Source organism: Bubalus kerabau, chromosome 16, assembly GCF_029407905.1.
Source record: "Bubalus kerabau isolate K-KA32 ecotype Philippines breed swamp buffalo chromosome 16, PCC_UOA_SB_1v2, whole genome shotgun sequence".
Classification (NCBI taxonomy): Eukaryota; Metazoa; Chordata; class Mammalia; order Artiodactyla; family Bovidae; genus Bubalus; species Bubalus kerabau.
Window position 1 is genome coordinate 8,036,597 of NC_073639.1, and position 22,504 is coordinate 8,059,100.

General features: G+C 42.4%; 1 protein-coding gene across 4 annotated transcripts; it reads right to left on the reverse strand.

The window, feature by feature from the left end:
* Positions 1–606: 606 nt before the first annotated feature.
* On the reverse strand, positions 607–15,929 carry TLR2 (toll like receptor 2). 4 transcript variants are annotated; one of them, XM_055550167.1, is made up of 2 exons: positions 15,801–15,929; positions 607–6,575 (listed from the first exon to the last, which is right to left on the reverse strand). In XM_055550167.1, exon 2 carries the CDS (start codon positions 6,557–6,559, stop codon positions 4,205–4,207), a length of 2,355 nt encoding a protein of 784 aa, XP_055406142.1. In that variant the 5' UTR covers positions 6,560–6,575; positions 15,801–15,929; the 3' UTR covers positions 607–4,204. The 4 variants fall into 4 exon arrangements, with proteins under 4 accessions (XP_055406142.1, XP_055406141.1, XP_055406144.1 ...); XM_055550166.1 differs by lacking the exon at positions 15,801–15,929 and adding an exon at positions 15,280–15,485; XM_055550169.1 differs by lacking the exon at positions 15,801–15,929 and adding an exon at positions 15,135–15,237.
* Positions 15,930–22,504: the final 6,575 nt, after the last annotated feature.

The following is a 22,504-nucleotide window of genomic DNA, read 5'->3' on the forward strand; positions in this document are numbered from 1 at the left end:
TTTTCTGGTCTCTGTTCTTGTTACCCTGCGGCAGCTTTGGTACCACTGAGCCCTTCCATTAGCGATCACTCTCGAAACCTCTAGCACCGGGTGCTGCCGTCCTCACAATGGGCCAGAGCCACGCGGGGTCCGCTGGGGCTGCTGCACACTCAGCCCACCCACGGGTGACTGAGGGAGCGCACCCCTCTCTTCTTCTGGGCCACCCTGTTTACACGTAAACACACACACACTCCTTCCATGGCCATACTGTTTTCGTTTCCATCCCAGCCCTTTTCAACACCTGAAATCACATCATAGACTCATTTGTCTAATGTCTGAATTCCTCTCCATGAAGACAGAGGATTTTATGTTTTGTTCCCTACTATCTTTGCAGCACTTGGGCACCATGTGACACATAAGAGGCACCAATAAATATCTGCTGAACAAATGAACCAATCCAACAAGAGAGAAAAAATGAACAGAATTCAGAAGACAAGTCAGAACAAATTAACCTAAGAATGGTATTACCACGTTTAATTCCCTCAAATTAATTCATTTTAAATTACTGGTCATTTACTAAATAGTCACCACTATACATCACACCAGACATCTGCAACACTTGACGATATTATACTTGAAGGAAGTAAAAAGGAAACACGTCTATTGCCAAAACACGGGCAACACGTTGCAGCAACATAGGTGACCTAGATTATCCTACTGAGTGAAGTAAATCAGAAAGACAAATATCCTATGATATCACTTATATGTGGAATCTAAAATATGGCACAAATGAACTGATTTATGAAACAGAAACAGACTCCCAGACAGGACAGACTTGGAGTTGCCAGTGGGGAGGGGCGCCAGGTGACTGTTGGATTGGGAGTTTGGGATTAGCAGATGCAGACTATTATATATAGAAAGTATAAACAACAACCTCCTCCTGTGTAGCACAGGGAACTATATTCAGTATTCTGTGATAAATCATAATGGAAAAGAATATGAAAAAGAATGGACATATATGTATAACTGAATCACTTTGCTGTGCAGCAGAAATTAACTCAACACTATAAATCAGTTATACTTAATAAATTTTCAATAATTTTGGCAATGTGCTTCATACAAAATTCCATCAGAGTTATAATGAGATCTCACATTAAGATGTTTTTTTGGCTGTCCAGTTCTTCATTGCAATGCATAGGCTTTCTCTAGTTGCAGGGCAGAAGCTTAGTTGCTCCGAGGCATATGGGATCTTAGTTCCCCCACCAGGAATCAAACCTACATCCCTTGCATTGGAAGGTGGATTCTAAACCACAGGAACACCAAGGAAGTCCCTCACATTAAGATTTCTACCTGTTGGTAATTTTCCTTCTTGAAACTACTCAATGCTTCAGTATTACAACTGGCTCATCATCCAGATTATTAGAAGATTTAACTCTAGTTTATTTCCCTCCTCAGCAGACATTTCAACAATTCCATATATATTACATAGCAGCCATGTGCAAGGTTAAAGAGAGAAAACGAGATTCTTGAACTGGATATTGACAAAGCACCTCGCAGTTGGATAAACACCAACTAAAACTTAGTTTCTCTTCTGTACAAGAGTCCTTAAATGACCTCTGTTGTATGTGACCTCTGATGTATTCGACCTCTGGGGTATTTGCCACTTATTTTTTATGGAGAGCTGCATGATGACCCTTTAGAACTGTGAGCAAGTAAACCAATAGATGTCTGCATGGAATTGTGACTGAACTTCAGAGCTTAGAAATGTTAGATAATTACCAAACAATATCAGGGGCAAAAAAAGAGATGCTATTTTCTTTATACAGTTTAAGCATGTAAAATCTAATCTCAGTTTTATGAAGTAATATATATATACACATTGAAAAAATTATGGAGAGCACTAACCTATCTCCAGTTACCAGAGGTTAGCTCAAGGTGAAGGGATAAGAGCTGACTCTTTAATTTCTTTTATTTTTTTTTATTTTTTTATTTTTTAATTTCTTTTATATGCTGTAGTTTCTTTTCCAAAATTTCTACAGTTTAACATTTGTAATGAAAAAAATTAAGATTCTTTTCAAAAAATTATTTTAGATCTATCAATTAACTATGAAGCTGTTTCTGTTGCTGTTTAAATTACTGAAATTAAATCTACAGATCACGTCCATGTTAAATTTGTCTGGTTCTCATGACAATGTTATACTTATGTAGGAAATAGAGAAGTAAAGCAAAAAGTCCATTTTGTGTTTGGTTTCTGTGGCATCTCTAGTTTCCTCTTCCTGAACTTGCCTGTTTTTTATTAGACTGGCTACTGTCTCCTCCACTGCATGCTCCCAGGAGTTTGTAAGAGAGAAGAACCCACCCTTGGGTTTCCCAAGGACTAAAACCTATTATGCATTTAATGGACTTATTTCTTTGGTATAACTTTCTGCAAACAGCAGAAAATATACCCGAGATCCCCACTAGGACCCATAACACAAAAATGTTCATTTACAAACCATAATATCTAATGAGATGAACCACTCCATGGAAAATAATAATCGCTAACATCCACCACAGGTGCCTGTCGGCCTGTGTGGGCCCCGGGTCTCCATTCTTGCGGGCATTCCTCTTGCCTCCTCAGCCTGAACAGCACCCCGGGGCGCACACCCAGGGCTTCACTGACTCTGCTGCACATCAGTCTCGACACAGGACCCTCTGATGGATTCATTACTGCCCTGTCTTTGTGACAGGGAAATATCTGCGGTCAGACCGACTTACCCAAAGATGCACTTGTCCTAACCCAGGGCTTTCTGACTTCAGACCCCAGTAAACCACACAGACCCAGTTCTGGCTGAAGATGAAGCAAGGTCACTTCCTTCACACATGGTTCCCAGCTTACCAAGAGAGTTGCACAAAATCCAGGAACAGCTCCTTGCTTTTAAATTTAATGCATTCATTTAATGCCTTATTATCTAGATTCTAAAAATTAACATATGGAAGTAGTATCTTTCTTTTAAATCACTGTGTATCAAATATTTTTGAGTCATTGTGAGGAACCTCTAGGTCGATGCTTGCTTAAAAATTTATTTAGCTCACACATACTTCTATAACATTTCAGAAAGAGAAAAAGAGAGCCCTTTTTAGAATTAGAAACAAGACTTTTTAAAAGAAGGAAAAAGCAATATGATTCAGGGGGCAGAGTAACCAGACAGTAATGAGAACCTCGCATATAACTAAAGGCTGAAGATCAGCATCAGGGATATAGGAGACTGCTTTAAAATTCTTCAAAACTGAGTGTTTATTTCATTAGTTTCATTTCCATAGAAATACATAATTTACTGCACCTTGGGTTATATACGCTCTCTCAAGTAACTATGGCTGGAGAAACTTATCAAATACTGAGGAAGACGCACATAGTTCATTTTAAAATATACCCTCTAGGTATTTTAGTATCCTGTAAAGCTTAATGGGGACACAAAACAGCACTTTTTTTTTCTGAAAACAATACATTTGGCTGAAGGACTTTAACATTTTGTCTTGTTGCTCCTGAGAGCAGTCACACACAGAAGGGACAGCTGGGGGACAAAGAACACCCTCTCCAGACATGGATGAGTCCCCTGGCAGAAAGCTGATGGAAAGGCATTTAAAATCTATTCATTTCTGCTGTTTCCTAATGAACTAAGCCAACTGCTACAGATAATTCACATATCAATAATGGACTGAGATCATGACTGTCTCATAGGATAAATAAAAGCCTAGAACCATGTTTTTCCAATTTGGTAGCAGTTTTGATAAAACAGCACTCTAGACAAAATTTGAACAGTTTTAGTCATTTTAGTAAGCAGGTCCTCATTCATATAGTTTATATATGGTTGTTGTTCGGTCGCTAAATTCTAACTCTTTGCAACCTCATGGACTGCAGCACACCAGGCTTTCCTGTCCTTCACTATTTCCTGGAGTTTGCTCAAATTCATGTCCACTGAGTCAGTGATGCCATCCAACCATCTCATCCTCTGTCGTCCCCTTCTCCTCCTCCTTCCCTCAATCTTTCCCAGCATCAGGGTCTTTTCCAGTGAGTCAGCTCTTCACATCAGGTGGCCAAAGTATTGGAGCTTCAGCCTCAGCATCAGTTCTTCCAATGAATATTCACTGGATGGTTTACATATAATTGAGTCAGAATGGACTCAGTTATAACTAGTGATAGAAGGACCACCACCAGACCAAGACTGACCCTTAATGAAGGATCCTAGGACCTTATTGCAGCTCTCAAATTTAACCAAAACCCTTCCTGCTGAGTCTCATCCACGGGCCACTCCAGGTAGGTCTTGGTGTTCATGATCTTCCGCAGCTTACAGAAGCGCTGGGGAATGGCCTTCTTGTCAATGGGCTCCAGCAGAATCAGAATGGCAGCATCATTGTTCTCATCAAAGAGACGGAAATGGGAGAAGTCCAGCTCATACTTGCACCACTCGCTCTTCACAAAGTTCTCCGAAAGCACAAAGATGGTTTTGTGGCTCTTTTCAATGGAGTCAATGATGTTGTCGATAATCCACTTGCCAGGAATGAAGTCTCGCTTATGAAGACACAGCTTAAAGGGAGGGTTGAAGTGCTCCAGCTCCTGGACCATGAGGTTCTCCACCCAGTAGGAATCCTGCTCGCTGTAGGACACGAAGGCATCGTAGCAGATGTCCCTGCGGGGAGCCTTCCTGGGCTTCCTCTTGGCCTGGAGCCAGGCCCACATCATCTTCATGTACCACAGTCCATGGAAACGGTGACACAGAACCCCCGTGAGCAGGAGCAACAGGAAGAGGGCACAGCACGCGGCGGACACCACAGCCGCCCTGTGGCATTCAGAAAGGGAGAGCCGGGCGTCCTGCACCCGCTGGCCCCGCACGTGGGAGGGAGAGTCACAGCGGTACTCAGTGGGCCAGTCGACCAGGACACGGCCCAGCGCCTGCTGTCCCTGTGTGAAGGACAGGAAGTCACAGGAGCAAATGAAGTTGTTGCCACCGGCCTCCAAAGTCTTCAGCTGCTGAAAAGAATCAAGTTGTTCCTTTGAGAAAGTATTTATTATATTTCTGCTAATTCTCATAACTGATAACACGGGTAAGAAGGAGGCATCTGGTAGAGTCTTCAACTTATTTCTGGAAATATAAAGTTCTTTGAGTTGTGGCAAAATCAAAGAAAATGAATTGAGATTGTTATTGCTAACATCTAAAATTTCCAAGGTCTGGGGAAGGCACTGGGTTAAACTGTGTACCCTTGTGCTGGATAAGTTCAACTGTTTCATTTTTCCTGGCCACCGACAAGTTTCAGGCATTGAAAGAAAATTATTCTTACTGATATCAAGGTTATTCAGATTTTCCAGAGTAAGCAAAAGTTCTCCCGTTTTTTCTAGTGATTTCAAACGATTCTGCCTTAAAACCAAGGTTTGAAGGAAGGGCCAGGCATCCTTACAGGCTGAGTTTTTCAAGGTTTCTTCAGACATTAAGTTTTCACTGAGATCCAAATATTCTAATGATTTTAAATGTTGTGAAAGTAAACAAGGAACCAGAAAAACCTTACTGTTTTCTATTGTGACTCTTTTAACTTTGCCTGTGAGTGGATATATACTACTGAGATCATGAAATAAGAAAAACTGTGGAATATGCAACTTCCGTATTGTTAACGTCTCCACGTTACCTAGGTGTCTAATTCTGTCCAAACTCAGTGCTCTAAAATCGCCAATTCCATCATGGGTACAGTCATCAAACTCTACTTCTAAGATCCCAGAAACATAGTTAAACAGTTTGACAACTTCGACAAAACTTTCATCGGTGAATTGCACATTTCTAAATATAAGCTTTTTAACAGATGTATTCATTTCACTGATGGATGCTTCTGAAAAATGGAAAGTGTGCAAATTAGTATCTCTCAGTTCTAAACAATCTAAGGAACTTACAATATCTACAAGAATGTCCACGAGTAAAACAGGCTGCTTCAGATGTAGAATCAGATGGCTAATGTTCTGGATTGACTTTAAACTCTTTGGCACATATATCTGCAGATTTTGAGCACTGATCTCAAGCTCCTCAAGAAAAATCAGTCCAGTGAAATCCTTTTCATGAATCTCAGTGAAGCTGTTACTATTTCCTACTTTCAGGGTCCGCAGATTTGGGAGATGAGAAAAAAGAGATGTTTCCCCAAGTGTTTTGTATACATTTCCCAGTAAGTTTAAGAATTTCAAGACATAAAGGGACCTGAACCAGGAGGATGATAAGTTAGATAAGCGATTATAGGATAAATCCAAATATTCAAGATTCCTCAGGTGAAAAAAAGAATCTTCCTCCACTGTGTGAATTTCATTGGCCCCCAGCCTCAGAGTCTTCAGGTTCACACACCTCTGCAGGTCTCTGTTGCTGACATAGGTGATCTCGTTGTTGGACAGGTCAAGGCTTTTCACACCGTCCGTGAGACCAGAGGGGATGGAGTTTAAAGATCTGGAATGGCCATCGCAGACACCAGTTGGGTCACAAGACAGAGAAGAAGCCTGATGAGAGGCTCCTTCCGTGGACAGGATGATTACAGCCCAGACCCACGCTGTCCACAAAGCACGTGGCATTGTCCAGTGATTTGACCTACAAAGAAAAGAGGTTCAAGTGAATGACTGTGTTTGACATCATGGCTTAATTCCAGTTCTTGAGAAATGTTCTGTAAGATATAAAACATGGGACTTCCCTGGGGTCCAGTGGTTAAGAAGCCACCTGCCAATGCAGCGGACTCAGCTGCACCACAGCTACTGAGCCCATGTGCTGTAAGTACTGAAGCCCATGCACCTAGAATCCATGCCCCACAATAAGAGAAGCCACCTCAATGAGAAGCCCACACGCAGCAACACAGACCGAGCCAGCCATAAATGAATGAGATATAACACACATCAGCTCAGTTCAGTCACTCAGTTGTGTCCGACTCTTTGTGACCCCAAGGACTGGAACACGCCAGGCCTCCCTGTCCATCACCAACTCCCAGAGTTTACTCAAACTCATGTCCACTGAGTCAGTGATGCCATCCAACCATCTCATCCTCTGTCATCCCCTTCTCCTCCTGCCGTCAATCTTTCCCAGCATCAGGGTCTTTTCAAGTGAGTCAGTTCTTCACATCAGGTGGCCAAAGTATTGGAGTTTCAGCTTGAGCATCAGTCCTCCAATGAATATTCAGGACTGATTTACTTTAGGATGGACTGGTTGGATCTCTTTGCTGTCCAAGGGACTTTCAAGAGTCTTCTCCAACACTACAGTTCAAAAGCATCAATTCTTCACACACACACATATACACCAAGAAATAACCAAGAGGGAAATGGAATGTATGAATAGGATAAAAAATGAACTCCCTAACACCTCCAACAACACTAACACAGGTAGACTGCCACTGAACAATGACATAAAAAGCACAGTACCACCTGGGAATATGGAGCAGGACCAATCATGGATTGAAAAATGAGTAAATGAATTATAGAGGATGAAAAAGCAAGCAGTTTAAGAAAAGGGCTAGGCTTAACCAAGTGGATTTACCACCTCCAACTTGTACCCTTCAGATCTTCCACTAGAACACATCTCTTGTCTGACCTAATGCCCCCAAGAGTTAGAGGTCTCACAAAGCCAAATAACAGCTCTCTCTGACCACCTTTCACTAGAAGCAGCTCCATGAAGAGTGTGCTCTTTAACCAAAAGAAAAAGGTTCCATGCTCTTCAACCTGTTTTGCACCTAACAACTAGCAGACAGGAGGGATGCTGAGAATCCCAGGCAGAGCAAGGGGGTTTGTTGGGTTGAGGGACAATCAGACCATCAGAACTTTCTCTTCCTGAGAAACTAAGTGCAGAAAGCAGTGTTTGACTCGGTGTGTGTGTGTATGTGTGTGTGCGTGCGCTCACGCGCGCGCACGCGTGCTCAGTGGCTCAGTCATGTCTGACTCTTTGCAACCCCATGGACTGTAGTTCACCAGGCTCCTCTGTCCACGAAATTCTCCAGGCAAGAATACTGGAGTGGGTTGGCATTTTCTCCTCCAGGGGATCTTTCTGACCCAGGGATCAAACCCATGTCTCCTATGTCTCCTGCACTGCAGGAAGATTCTTTACCTGCTGAATCACCGAGGAAGCTGTTTGACTCAGTACCTTTTTCAAAAGATCATTTTGGGGAAACAACAATACTACCTTTGCCAGTCCTCACACGTCCATCTAAGGGTGAGTGTGCCTCCTCACGGCTCTCTATTCCGATCCGGATGTCTACGCATATGTCTTTGTACTGGCAACATTACATATATGACTCATCTTCATATCCAGAAGAGCAAGGCCTTCCTCCTTGTTCTTCTTTAAGTGAGCCTTGGTTAGTCTTGGCCTTCTGTATATTCTTATGAACTACAGAATTAGCTCAGAAGTTTCAAAAACAAAATCCATTGATTTTTAATTGGCAATACCATCAATCTATAGATAATTTGGGGATTATTGACATCATTATATATTGAGGTTCTCAATTCATGAGCATGATATATTTCTATTTATTTTGGTCTTCTTTATTGCAATAATACCTATGATTTTTCCATACACAGGTCTTGAGCATATTTTTGTGATATTTATTCCTAGGCATTTGACACTTTTGAAGTTTTAAAAATAGTGTTACTTATATATGGCATATACCTATAGATACAGAGAAATTCAATTAAATTTTACGTATTTACCATGCATTGAGCAACCTTGCAAAACTAATTCAGCAATTTTCACAGTTTATAAATTCCTGTTTATTTGCTACATACATAATCATATCATCCAGATACAATGATCATTTGATTTCCTTTTTTCATTTGATTTTCTTTTTCCTTATACTTTATTCTGTTTTTTAGTAAATGCTGAATTTTATCAAATTCTTTTTTTCTTCCTATAACTATTGAGATAATAACATTTCCTTATTTACTTTGTTAATAAATATTGGTGACTACACAGATAAACTTTAGTGTTAAGGCAACCTCGTATTTTTAAAATAAACCCATTTGTCTGGATGTATTATCCTTAAGAATGCTCAAACTACCACACAATTGCACTTATCTCACTCGCTAGTAATGCTCAAAATTCTCCAAGCCAGGCTTCAGCAGTATGTGAACCGTGAACTTCCAGATGGTCAAGCTGGTTTTAGAAAAGGCAGAGGAACCAGAGATCAAATTGCCAACATCCACTGGATCATTAAAGAAGCAAGCAAGTTCCACAAAAACACCTATTTCTGCTTTATTGACTATGCCAAAGCCTTTGATTGTGTGAATCACAATAAACTGTGGAAAATTCTGAAAGAGATGGGAATACCAGACCACTTGACCTGCCTCTTGAGAAACCTGTATGCAGGTCAGGAAGCAACAATGAGAACTGGACATGGAACAACAGACTGGTTCCAAACAGGAAAAGGAGTACGTCAAGGCTGTATATTGTCACCCTGCTTATTTAACTTATATGCAGAGTACATCATGAGAAACGCTTGGCTGGAAGAAGCACAAGCTGGAATCAAGATTGCCAGGAGAAATATCAATTACCTCAGATATGCAGATGACACCACCCTTATGGCAGAAAGTGAAGAGGAACTAAAAAGCCTCTTGATGAAAGTGAAAGTGGAGAGTGAAAAAGCTGGCTTAAAGCTCAACATTCAGAAAACGAAGATCATGGCATCTGGTCCCATCACTTCATGGGAAATAGATGGGGAAACAGTGGAAACAGTGTCAGACTTTATTTTGGGGAGCTCCAAAATCACTGCAGATGGTGACTGTAGCCATGAAATTAAAAGACGCTTACTCCTTGGAAGGAAAGTTATGACCAACCTAGATAGCATATTCAAAAGCAGAGACATTACTTTGCCAACAAAGGTCCGTCTAGTCAAGGCTATGGTTTTTCCTGTGGTCATGTATGGATGTGAGAGTTGGACTGTGAAGAAAGCTGAGCGCTGAAGAATTGATGCTTTTGAACTGTGGTGATGGAGAAGACTCTTGAGAGTCCGTTGGACTGCAAGGAGATCCAACCAGTCCATTCTGAAGGAGATCAGCCCTGGGATTTCTTTGGAAGGAATGATGCTAAAGCTGAAACTCCAGTACCTTGGCCACCTCATGTGAAGAGTTGACTCATTGGAAAAGACTCTGATGCTGGGAGGGATTGGGGGCAGGAGGAGAAGGGGACGACAGGATGAGATGGCTGGATGGCATCACCGACTCGATGGACGTGAATTTGAGTGAACTCTGGGAATTGGTGGAGAAGGCAATGGCACCCCACTCCAGTACTTTTGCCTAGAAAATCCCATGGACGGAGGAGCCTGGTAGGCTGCAGTCCATGGGGTCGCTAGAGTTGGCTAGAGTCGGACACAACTGAGCGGCTTCACTTTCACTTTCCACTTTCATGCATTGGAGAAGGAAATGGCAACCCACTCCAGTGTTCTTGCCTGGAGAAGCCCAGGGACGGGAGCCTGGTGGGCTGCCGTCTATGGGGTCGCACAGAGTCGGACACGACTGACGCGACACAGCAGCAGCAGCAGCAGCTGGGAATTGGTGATGGACAGGGAGGCCTGGCGTGCTGCAGTTCATGGGGTCGCAAAGAGTCGGACATGACTGAGCGACTGAACTGAACTGATTATCCTTTTTATATATTGCTGGATTTTGTTTATAATATTTTGTTTAGAATTTCTGAATCTATACTCAGAAATAAAATTGCCCCTTGAATTTCCTTCCTCCTAATGTTGTTAAATACATTAATTTAACAGTTACAGAATGATTCAGATTTTCTTTTTATTCTTTTGTCAGTTATGTTTTTCAAGGAATTTATCAAATTTTCTCCTAATTTGTCAAAGTTACTGACATAGTTACTTACATCCTCTTATTATTTTAATGTCTACAGGACCTCTATTCTATTCCTTAGATGAGTTATTCATGCCTGCTTTCTTTCTCGATTGTCTTGCCAGAGGTTTATCATCTTTATTAGCATTTTCAAAAAACCAACTTTTCAGTCGACAGAGCCTCGATTTTCTACTTCATTAATTTCTATTCTTATATTACTATTTCCTTCCTTCTGCTTTCTCTGGATTTATTTTAATGTTCTCATTTGAGTTTCCTTGGCCCCATGTTTCCTCATTCACTTTCAGCCGTTCTTCACTGCTGACATACCCACTTCAGGTCATGGATTTTCCTCTGGGCACTAGTTTAGCTGTGTCCTCCATGTCTCTCTCCACTCAGTTCTTTCCATACTTTGGTCTCTTCAAGTTTCAGTCTAAACATTTTCTTCTGATCTGTTTTCTAGTTTATTTTTCTTTCTTCAACTATGTTTAATTTACTGTTAAATCTATCCACTGATTTTAAATTTTTTTATTATTACAGTTTTAAGCTATATAATTTCTATTTGGCTCCTTTACACATCTGCTATGTCATTGTCATAGTTTCAAATGCTCTGCCAAAATTTTCAGCCTTGATTTTTATCACTTTGAACACAGTATCACAGTCTGACAAGCTGCAGAGCATTTTTGACAGCCTCAGAAGACAGGGAGTTAAGTGTTAAGGTCTGGGGCAGTCATGGATTGGATAGGAAAGGCCAAATTAGAGGAAGATAAGTCCTCACAGAGGTTCCATCACAGCTCTGATTTATCCAGATGGCTCAGGCAGCCTCAATCTCTGAATAAGGACCAAGATCATTTCTGGAATGCTAGTGCTCATGGGTACCTAGCACTAGGTAGCAAAGGAAAATTTGCTTCAGAAGAAGACAGCATCATCCTAGGCCTCAGACGTCATTTGAAAATCTGAAACAAGTTTTCAGATACAATGTCCAGTATAAAACAAAAACAACCAGGCACTAACGGAAGCAAGGTAATAAGCACAAGAAGAGCAGAAACAGCAGACAATAGACACGAACCCACAGAGGCCACAGATCCAGCATTGTCCCCACCTCTAAAACTAACAGAGTTAAGATGAGATGACTATTACTGTTTGCGCCTATGTCTATGCCATTGTCTTCTTGCTTAATCAGTTGTTGGAGGAAAAATCCTCTTAGTATAATTTTACTGAACAACCAAAATTTACTTGATTTTTGTCCACTTTGTAAGATAGTACACAAATCTTAAGGAATCTATACCAATTTTTTTTATTATACTAAAATTTAAAGTCAAATATGACTATGCCAAAGCCTTTGACTGTGTGGATCACAATAAACTGTGGAAAATCCTGAAAGAGATGGGAATACCAGACCACCTGACCTGCCTCTTGAGAAACCTGTATGCAGGTCAGGAAGCAACAGTTAGAACTGGACATGGAACAACAGACTGGTTCCAAATAGGAAAAGGAGTACATCAAGGCTGTATATTGTCACCCTGCTTATCTAACTTCTATGCAGAGTACATCATGAGAAATGCTTGGCTGGAAGAAGCACAAGCTGGAATCAAAATTGCCAGGAGAAATATCAATTACCTCAGATATGCAGATGACACCACCCTTATAGCATAAAGTGAAGAGGAACTAAAAAGCCTCTTGATGAAAGTGAAACTGGAGAGTGAAAAAGTTGGCTTAAAGATCAACATTCAGAAAACTAAGATCATGGCATCCGATCTCATCATTTCATGGGAAATAGATGGGGAAACAGTGGAAACAGTGTCAGACTTTATTTTTTGGGGCTCCACAATCACTGCAGATGGTAACTGCAGCCATGAAATGAAAAGACGCTTACTCCTTGGAAGGAAAGTTATGACCAACCTAGATAGCATATTCAAAAGCAGAGACATTACTTTGCCAACAAAGGTCCGTCTAGTCAAGGCTATGGTTTTTCCAGTGGTCGTGTATGGATGTGAGAGTTGGACTGTGAAGAAAGCTGAGTGCCGAAGAATTGATGCTTTTGAACTGTGGTGTTGGAGAAGACTCTTGAGAGTCCCTTGGACTGCAAGGAGATCCAAGCAGTTCATTCTGAAGGAGATCAGCCCTGGGATTCCTTTGGATGGAATGATGCTAAAGCTGAAACTCCAGTACTTTGGCCACCTCATGCGAAGAGTTGACTCATTGGAAAAGATTCTGATGCTGGGAGGGATTGGGGGCAGGAGGAGAAGGGGACAACAGAGGATGAGATGGCTGGATGGCATTACTGACTTGATGGACGTGAGTCTGAGTGAACTCTGGGAGTTGGTGATGGACAGGGAGGCCTGGCGTGCTGTGATTCATGGGGTCGCAAAGAGTCGGACACGACTGAGCAACTGAACTGAACTGATGCCCATTTTAAAATTTTTCCTAGCTTCTTTTTCTCTTTAAAAGGTGAAATGTATATGAGTAGAGGTCTTGGGCTATTTCATATAAATATTATATGACACCTATTGCATGACCAGTTTTCAACAAATAATAATTATTGATGATGCTAAAACTATGGTTAACAACTTGATACTTAAGGTCAGAATTACTTGTCTCTCCTCACATTTCCTCAAGACATTATAGCAGGGGGCAGAGAACTCTTCAATGTAAGACACCAGGAAAGGGAAGGGATGCTCAAGTTAGATGGAGTGGAGTCACATCTAATGAAGGTTGTGGACCTGCACAAAGTATAAAAATCATGTGCCTAAAGAATTCAGAAAGTTGCCAGAGTGGTGAGGAATTATTGGTCCCAGACTTAGGATAGAATAGGAGTCTGAGGAGTAAGCCTGGCGTTAGAGGTGACCTAGCTGAGAGGAAGCTGAAGCCCTGTGGCTCAGAGCGAAAGCAGGAGCAGACTTCTCTCCAGGGCAAGGGCTGGGATGCCTAGGTGAAGCCGGACTGGAGAGGGACAGGCTGGTGGCCAGATGCCTGGCAGAGAAGTGCAAGTGGGCTCTCCATAAAGCCAGGCACAGAGAAGAGGCTACACCTTCTGTGAACAGGGCCCTCACAAATCTCTGCCCTCTGACCCTCGGTCTCCACCTGGCTAGAAGCTAGCATCCTAGAAATCTCCCATAAGGTCTGCCACAAATGCTGGTATGGATCCAAATATTAAAAGATATCAGTTTAGTTCAGTCACTCAGTCGTGTCTGACACTTTGCGACCCCATGGACTGCAGCACACTAGGCCTCCCTGTCCATCGCCAACTCCCGGAGTTTACTCAAACTCATGTCCATTGTGTTGGTGATGCCATCCAACCATCTCATCCTCTGTCGTCCCCTTTTCCTCCTGCCTTCAATCTTTCCCAGCATCAGGGTCTTTTCAAATAACTAAGAATTTTTCAGAATTAAAGAAAAATGTAAGTTTATGAATTATCAATGTATATTAAATCCCAAGCAAAAAAAGAATAGAAATTTCTCATCTAACCTCAAAACAATGGAATAATAACCCCAAAGGGCTGAGAAAACATACCTGTTAGTCTAGACATTTACATCCATTTAAATAAACATCCAAGAGTAAAGCTAAGACATTTCCAGACATTAAAGACCAAAAAAAGAATTTTATGCATAGACAGTTGTTAAACCTGGTAAGAATAGACAGCAAGAAGCAACAACCGGATTTTTTTAAACATAACGATAGATAAGGAAGAAGACAGCACTCAGAAACTCAGACATGCCTCTTGTGTATGAGGACACAGTAATGTAAATTTTAAATGATATTGTGGAGATAAGAAAAATTTTTTGACAAGCAATTTACTTAAAGATATTTATGAAGAGGTTACACAAAGATGCCACATATAATTAATTATGCTCAATCACCAAAATCAAAACAAGATATTTAACCAATCAAATCAAATTCTTAAGTAACACAATGAAAAAAAATTAACTGATGGCTTAGAAACTTTCAAAACAAGCTGTCAACTTCAGGCAATGTTTGTAAAATGCGTTCACTACAAAAAGTTTAAAGATACAAATGTTTTCTGCTCAGAACAGGAAGAAACAAAATACTGGTGAATAAGGATATCTGCCTTTTTTTTGTCTCTACTTTCAAGTCAGGTCATCCTACTTCCCAGTTGCTTTTTGCCAAGATCTGAGTTAGCAACATTGCAGGCCGTGCAGAGGAGACCTTCTACAAGATTACAAGCATCTCACCCACCTGAACTGCTCACACCCAGAACAATTTCTCTCTATTCTCCCAGATTTCTTTTTTCTCCCCAAACAGGAAAAATATTTTCCTGCCTGGGATAGAAGTTCTAAACACAAGTTCTCATTTATAGAGGTTGAAAGGGCGTGAAGCCCACCCCGGGGACAGAGGCCAGGCTCGGGGTGCGGGGAGCGAGAGTCCTGGGCAGATCCGAGTCCTGACCCTGTCCCACTTCTGAGCCCTGGTGGGAAATCCCAGCCCTGGAAGCTGGGTTTCTGCGGTAAGCATGAGCGCAGACGCACCTGTGCACCCTGGAAAGCTTCCACCTGGGCCCCGTCACAGCCGCTCCGAGTGAAGGAGGCGGGAGCGGCCGGGGCAGGCACAGCGGCCGGCGAGAGGGCGGCCCTTCGGGGAACCTTGGCCACCGCCCCTCGCCTCCGGGAACGCGGCCGCCCGCAGCACGGAGCCCCGCTAGGAGGCTCGAGGGCTCTGCGCTCCGCCGCGGCCCGCGGACACCCGGACGCCGAGGGCTGGGCGAACCCCGGCCACGCCCCCGTCCCTTTCCGGGCGGCCCCCGCTCCTCCCCCGGACTGCGCGAGCGGGGCGGCGGGAGCGTCGCGGCCTCGGGGCCCAGTGCCCCACTCTCCCCGGGACCCGCGCGGCACGACGGGGGTCCCGGGTGCCACCGACCGGGAAGCAGGGATGCCCAGCGCCCGCGTCCGCGCTCGGCCACGCTGGGGCCCTGCCTGCTTGGCCACCCGCCGGGTCCGGAGACGACTGCGGAGCGGGGATGCCGGCGGATCCTAATTCCTGCCCGACGTACCTGGGACTTGAGCGGCCTTGCAGCGCCTTCCGCAGCCTCCGGCCGGGAGCGGCGCGGGAAGAGCGCGCGGGACCGTGCGCACCCCCTCCTCGCGGGTGAGGGACCGCCGGTTCCGCGGAGTGCGCGTAACCCCTGCGGCCCAGCGTGCCGCCGCGCTTCCCCACGGGCTCCGGCGAGGACCGTGACCCAGGTGCTGCCCGCACAGCTGCCGGGTGCTGCCCGGGTCGGAGGAGGGCGCTGGGGCCGGGGTTGCAGGGAGATGCTTCACGCCTCCGTGTGGGATTCCCCCACCACAGTTAGATTTCGAAACCAACGAGAAGGCTTATAACCCAACCAGTGTTTTCCTGAAGCCTCGAGCACTCAAAGCCTCTTATTACCCTGAAACACTCGGTCTTTAAACTCCACCTCTCCATTCTTCTGCACCCATGGATGCCCAAATTCAGGCTCACCCCTGCCCCTACGCCCTCTTCAACACTATTTCCGCGTCAGCATATCTACACGGCCCACCTCCACTCTCAAGGTTACAATCTCCTGCATGAGAATAACTCATCAATCACTATCCAAACCAACGCAGCAAAATTTTGCCTGAAGAGCAGATAAGAACGACACGGAATTTAAACATTTCAATCCTGTGGCGGTCCCTTTGTGGTGCGCTGACTGTCCGTCCGTAGCTGCCTGCCACCTGCCATCCCTGCTCTTATGGTGAAAAGATGTGGACTCCCACTTGCGTCTACGATTTGAACCTAAGCATTTCCATCCTTGTTTCTCAAAGTGGGTAATTCCCAAAACAAACAGCCTAGTTTGGCTTTCTTCTTTGCCACAGAAACTAGTGAAGCGTGTCTGTAAGGGAAACGAACTACCTTAATAGTCATAAACTACATTTTATTTTCATAACTACATTTGCCCTTCCTAAATTGAGATCAGAAGCTGAAGAAGCATTCTTGTTCCTCTTTGACACAGGAGGAAATGCCATGCAAATTCTAAGTGGCAGAAATGAGGTTTTGAAACCAGAATTTTACCCGAAACCAAGGTTTCTTTCTGTTACCCTATTCTACATGCCTAGTCCTCATTGCAATGGCACCCCACTCCAGAACTCTTGCCTGGAAAATCCCATGGACGGGGGAGCCTGGTGGGCCGCAGTCCATGGGGTCGCTAGGAGTCGGACACGACTGAGTGACTTCACTTTCACTTTTCACTTTCATGCATTGGAGAAGGAAATGGCAACCCACTCCAGTGTTCTTGCCTGGAGAATCCCAGGGACGGGGGAGCCTGGTGGGCTGCCGTCTATGGGGTCGCACAGAGTCGGACACGACTGAAGTGACTTAGCAGCAGCAGCAGCAGCAGTCCTCATTAAAGGCTCCAATCTCAGGCAAACTTAATCTACAGGCATGAACCTAAACTTGAGAGGGTGGAATCTGGTTTTCTGTACAGTTTACTGATTACCTGTGGACTTTTCTCCTCATTCCTGACCATCCTGGCTCTCCAGTTGTCGGAAAGACTTCCTTCTTATTACTTCAAAATCCCCACCCCCACCCCCTTCCTCATGATTTCTCAAGTGGATCCTGGGGAAAACTTCCTTCCAATTTTTTTGCCCTGAAACTAAAACCTCTGTTCTTTCTCTGTGAATCTTTTCTAGTAGAGCTGCCTAGATTGACTGATGTTATTGCTTTGTAATCCCAAAGTCGATTAGAATATTCTGACAAAATAAGGTAAAAATCATGTATTTACCACAACGTATTACCGGTGTCATCTCCTCGCAATGAAGATTTCTCCTCACTCTCCTCAGAACTCCGCACGTTCTACTCGGGCACATCTTTGTACGTGTTCAGTTCTTCACGTTTTCAAAGCATTTTCATATGAATCTTTTCACTTGAGTCTCCCAATAGCAGGTGAAATAAATAGTTTTGATATTATAACACCTTTCGGTTCAAGTGATTAAAGAATTTGACTCAAGCCATATGGCTCACAGCCAAGTGGCAAAACCCAGGTCAGAGTCCAAAATACCTTAGACTCTTTTTGGTAGAAAATCAGACCTTCTCTAACTCAAAACTTATTTAACCACAAAACATTTTTTTAAAAAAGAAAATGAACACAATATGAAAGTGTATTCACTTAAATATAACTTTAATGGTATCCATATTTTTGAGAATCTGACTGAAATTCTAAAATGAAGTTATCAAAAAACACAGTCTGTGTCTTATTCACATAAAATATTTTGTACTAGTTAAAGAAAATAATAAAAAATAACATCCATCAAAAATCGCTTAATGAAAATCTGCTGTAATCCTTGCAGATTAATTAATTAATCTGTATATTAATTAATATACAGATCTTTGTACACAAATAATCATTCTTCAAAATGTTTCTACTTTGAACAATGTCAATAACATCTGTAATTTTTGAAGAATAGAATTTAATAGTCCCTATGTAAAATGAATATAATCAGATTGATTGTATTTTTTGCAGCTAAAGATGGAGACGCTCTCTACAGTCCGCAAAAACAAGACCGGGAGCTGCGTGTGGATTCAGACTTAAACTGAAGGCAGGGAAAACCACTAGGCAATTCGGGTATGCGTGCTAGTGGTTCAGTCGTGCCCGGCTCCTGCAACCCGACAGACTGCGGCCCGCAGGCTCCTCTGTCCATGGGATTCTCCAGGCAAGAACACTGGAGCGGGTAGTCATTCCTCCTCCAGGAGGTCTTCACCCAGGGATCGAACCTGGTTCTCCTGACTAGAGGCAGATTCTTTACCCACTGAGCTACCAAGGAACGACTTAAAAATCCCTTATGAGTATACAGTGGAAGTGACAAATAGATTCAAGGGATTAGATCTGATAAACAGAGTGCCTGAAGAGCTATGGATTGAGGTTCCTGACATTGTACAGTAGGCGGTGATTAAAACCATCCCCAAGAAAAAGAAATGCAAAAAGGCAAAATGATTGTCTGACAAGGCCTTACAAATAGCTGAGAAAAGAAGAGAAGGGAAAGGCAAGGGGAAAAAAGGAAAGTTATACCCAACTAAATGTAGAGTTCCAAAGAATAGCAAGGAGAGATAAGAAAGCCTTCCTAAGTGAACAATGCAAAGAAATAGAGGAAAACAATAGAATGGGAAAGACTGGTGTTGGAAAAGACTCTTGAGAGTCCCTTGGACTGCAAGGAGATCCAACCAATCCATTCTAAAGGAAATCAACCTTGAATATTCATTGGAAGGACCGATGCTGAAGTAGAAACTTCAATACTTTGGCCACCTGATATGAAGAGCAAACTCATTGGAAAAGATCCTGAAGCTGGGAAAGATCGAAGGCAAAAGGAGAAGAGGGCAGCAGAGTATAGATGGTTGGACGACATCACTGATTCAATGGACATGAACTTGGGTAAACTCCAGGAGATGATGAGGGATAGGGAGGCCTGACGTACTGCAGTCCATGGGATCGCAAAGAGCCGGACATAACTTGGCGACTGAAAAACAACAACGTTGCTAACATCTAATATGCCTAGTGTCTGGGAAACACTGAGTGTTAGATTCTACTTAATATTTGCATTGGATAAATTTTCTGGCCACTGATAAGATTTAAGTGAAGAACCAAGTGGACACTGACCAAATTCAATGTTAGGTTTTTCTAAAGAAAGTAACATTCTCCAAAGTTTACATATTATTTTGTTTTAAATGAAAAGTATGTGGGTAGCACAAGGCATCCTCTGAACTGTTTTCAATTATTCTCCAATCATCAAGTTTTCACTGAGATCCAAGTATCCTGTGGATTTTAAATATTGTGAAGGAAGATATGACATTGAGCAGACTTTGGCACTTTCAACCGTGAATGTCTTTAGTTAGTATAAAAAAGCATGTCTTTCAAGTTCTGTCATGGTGGAAAATTCTCATAGCTAAGTTCTCGTTATTACAGTTTCTATTCAGCCTGGTCTGATCATGGAATTTCAGATATCTGGTTATCCATTTTCCATTTTCCTGAAGTACAGTCTTCCAGTTCTACATCCTCTAAACAGATTTTCAAATCATCTTGTTTAATAGCTACAACTTCTTTAACTATTAGTTTTTTCATGGGCCCGAATGTGAGATTGTCTTCTGTTGCCTATGATCTCATATGAAGAGCAATATTTTTCACTTTTAAACATTTTGGAAACTTGGAAGATTTACCAAAACCTTCAGAATAAAATTGACCTCTTCATATGTGGTCAAAAGGTACAAATTCTCAGTTATATCAGATGCATAAATTCTGGGAAAGTAATGTTCAGCGAGGTGACAATAATCAATAATACTGTTATTATAACTTTGAAAGTTGCTAAGAGAATAAGTCTTAACAGTTCTCAACACAAGAAAAAATGGTAGCTGAAGTGATGGATGTTATTAACATGCTGGATATTATGTAAAAAGGTTGTAATAATTATTTCACAACACATATATCAAATTATTTATAATAATAATATCAAAATTATTGTTGTTGTATTATTAAACTAATACAGTATTACATGTCAATCATATCTCAATAAAACTGGGAGCTGGGACACATTGAGATGCCACTGCCTGCTCACAGTGGTGTTGTCAGTCGTGTCCGACACTTTGTGACCCCGTGGACTGTAACCCACCAGGCTCCTCTGTCCATGGGATTCTCCAGGCAAGACTACTGGAGTGGGTTGCCATTTCCTTCTCCAAGAGATCTTCCCCACCCAGATATCAAACCTGCATCTCCTGCATTGACAGGCAGATTCTTTACCACTGAGCCACCAGGGAAGCCCACATGCTCACCTGAATGGCTAAAAAAAAAACAAAGACTGACAATGCCAAGTGTTGGTTAGGACATAGAACAAATGTTTTCATACGTTGCTGTTGGCAGTGCAAAATGACACTCCCCAAAAGTTTGAAAGTTTCTTGTAAAATTATAACATCTTATCAATGACTCAGTAATCTCAATCCTGGGTATTTACCGACTAGAAATGAAAAACAAGTCCACAAAAAAAGCATGTACTTTATTCAGAGCTAGAAACAACCCAAGTATCTATCAACTCGTGAATAGATAAATTGTTGTATATCTATACCATAGACAACTGCTGCTGCTGCTGCTGCTAAGTCGCTTCAGTTGTGTTCGACTCTGTGCAACCCACCAGACGGCAGCCCACCGGGCTCCCCTGTCCCTGAGATTCTCCAGGCAAGAACACTGGAGTGGGTTGCCATTTCCTTCTCCAATGCATGAAACTGAAAAGTGAAAGTGAAGTCGCTCAGTCGTGCCCGACTCCTAGCAACCCCATGGACTGCAGCCCACCAGGCTCCTCCGCCCATGGGATTTTCCAGGCAAGAGTACTGGAGTGGGGTGCCATCGCCTTCTCCTACTCAACAATAAGAAGACAGAGGTACTGAAATATACAAGAACTGGATGACCTGAAAAGAATGATACTAAGTGAAAGAAATCAGACACGGGCAAATACATAGTATAGAATCCATTTATATGAAATTCTACACAAATCATGACAGAGAGCAGAGATATCAGGAAACCAGCTTGGGAAGAGGGCTGACTATCGGGGCCACAAAGGGGCTGTGGGACATAATGGAAGCGTTCTGCATCATGACTGCGATATCGGTTACGCGACTGTATGTCTTTGTCAAGCTCATCAAACGGCACTTCTGAGATTCATAAATTTTATTCTATACAAATTATCGCAGTAAAACTGAGTTTAAAGAATCCTCTTCTCTCCAAGAGCAAAGAATGGGTATATCAGGCCTCCAAAATAGAGGACCATTTGTCTGCTTTTTATAGAAGGAAGGAGAAAACATCTAATTTCTCCAACAGGTCATTCTGCCTTGCTTATGAAACATCTACTTTTACCTTAATAAGTTTACATTAATTTCTCACTTGCAAGAGATCTAAGGTATTTCTTGATGGAAAGAAAATTATTTCTTAAGTAGCTCAGGAAGTCTAAACCACACAGAAGTATAAATCATAAAATCTTCTAATATCATATTCAGATGGCTTTGTTCCTTCTGGAATGCTCATTTTCAGCTTTCTGTCTTGCCAATACTACTCCGTGCATAGTCAGAGCAATTCATCACCCAAATTTTACAAAATCCATTCCAGGACTAGACTCATTGGGCTACAGTGATTCCAGGAATTAATATATTCCTAGACCATTCCTGATGGCCTAAATGTTCATTCTTTTAAAGAAGAAAGAAAGAAAAAAGAAAGGAGGGAAGAAAGAAAAGAAAGAAAGACAAAAGTTCTCAGAGCAAAATTGACTATTTCATCTGTTAGTCCAAGTGACTGGTCTAAATTGATTTCAAACTTGTTGGTACATATTTCTAAGGATCAGAAGCATCAGTCTTAAGTTAATTCAGAGCATAAAGCCCATAAAAATTTGTGATTCTTTTTTAGTTTAAAGAATTTGTAAGTATTTCAGGAATCTACAACTTGGAAAGATGAAAAAAGAGGGAAAGAGACTTTTGTTCAAGTTCTTTGATGCACTATCCCAGATGAAAAGGGCCAAACCACGAAGATGACATATGAGGTCAGTTGTTATGAGTTAGATTCAAATATACAAGAATCCAGACAAGGCAATAATCTTCACCTGTTGCAAGACATGTACTAGACGACAGACAAGGAGAGTTCAAATTCGCATACAGCAGCTGGTTGTGGCTGGAGTATATTTCATGAGGGCATGGCCTTTGTGCTCATCTGTACAGTGACGCCTCAGCAGC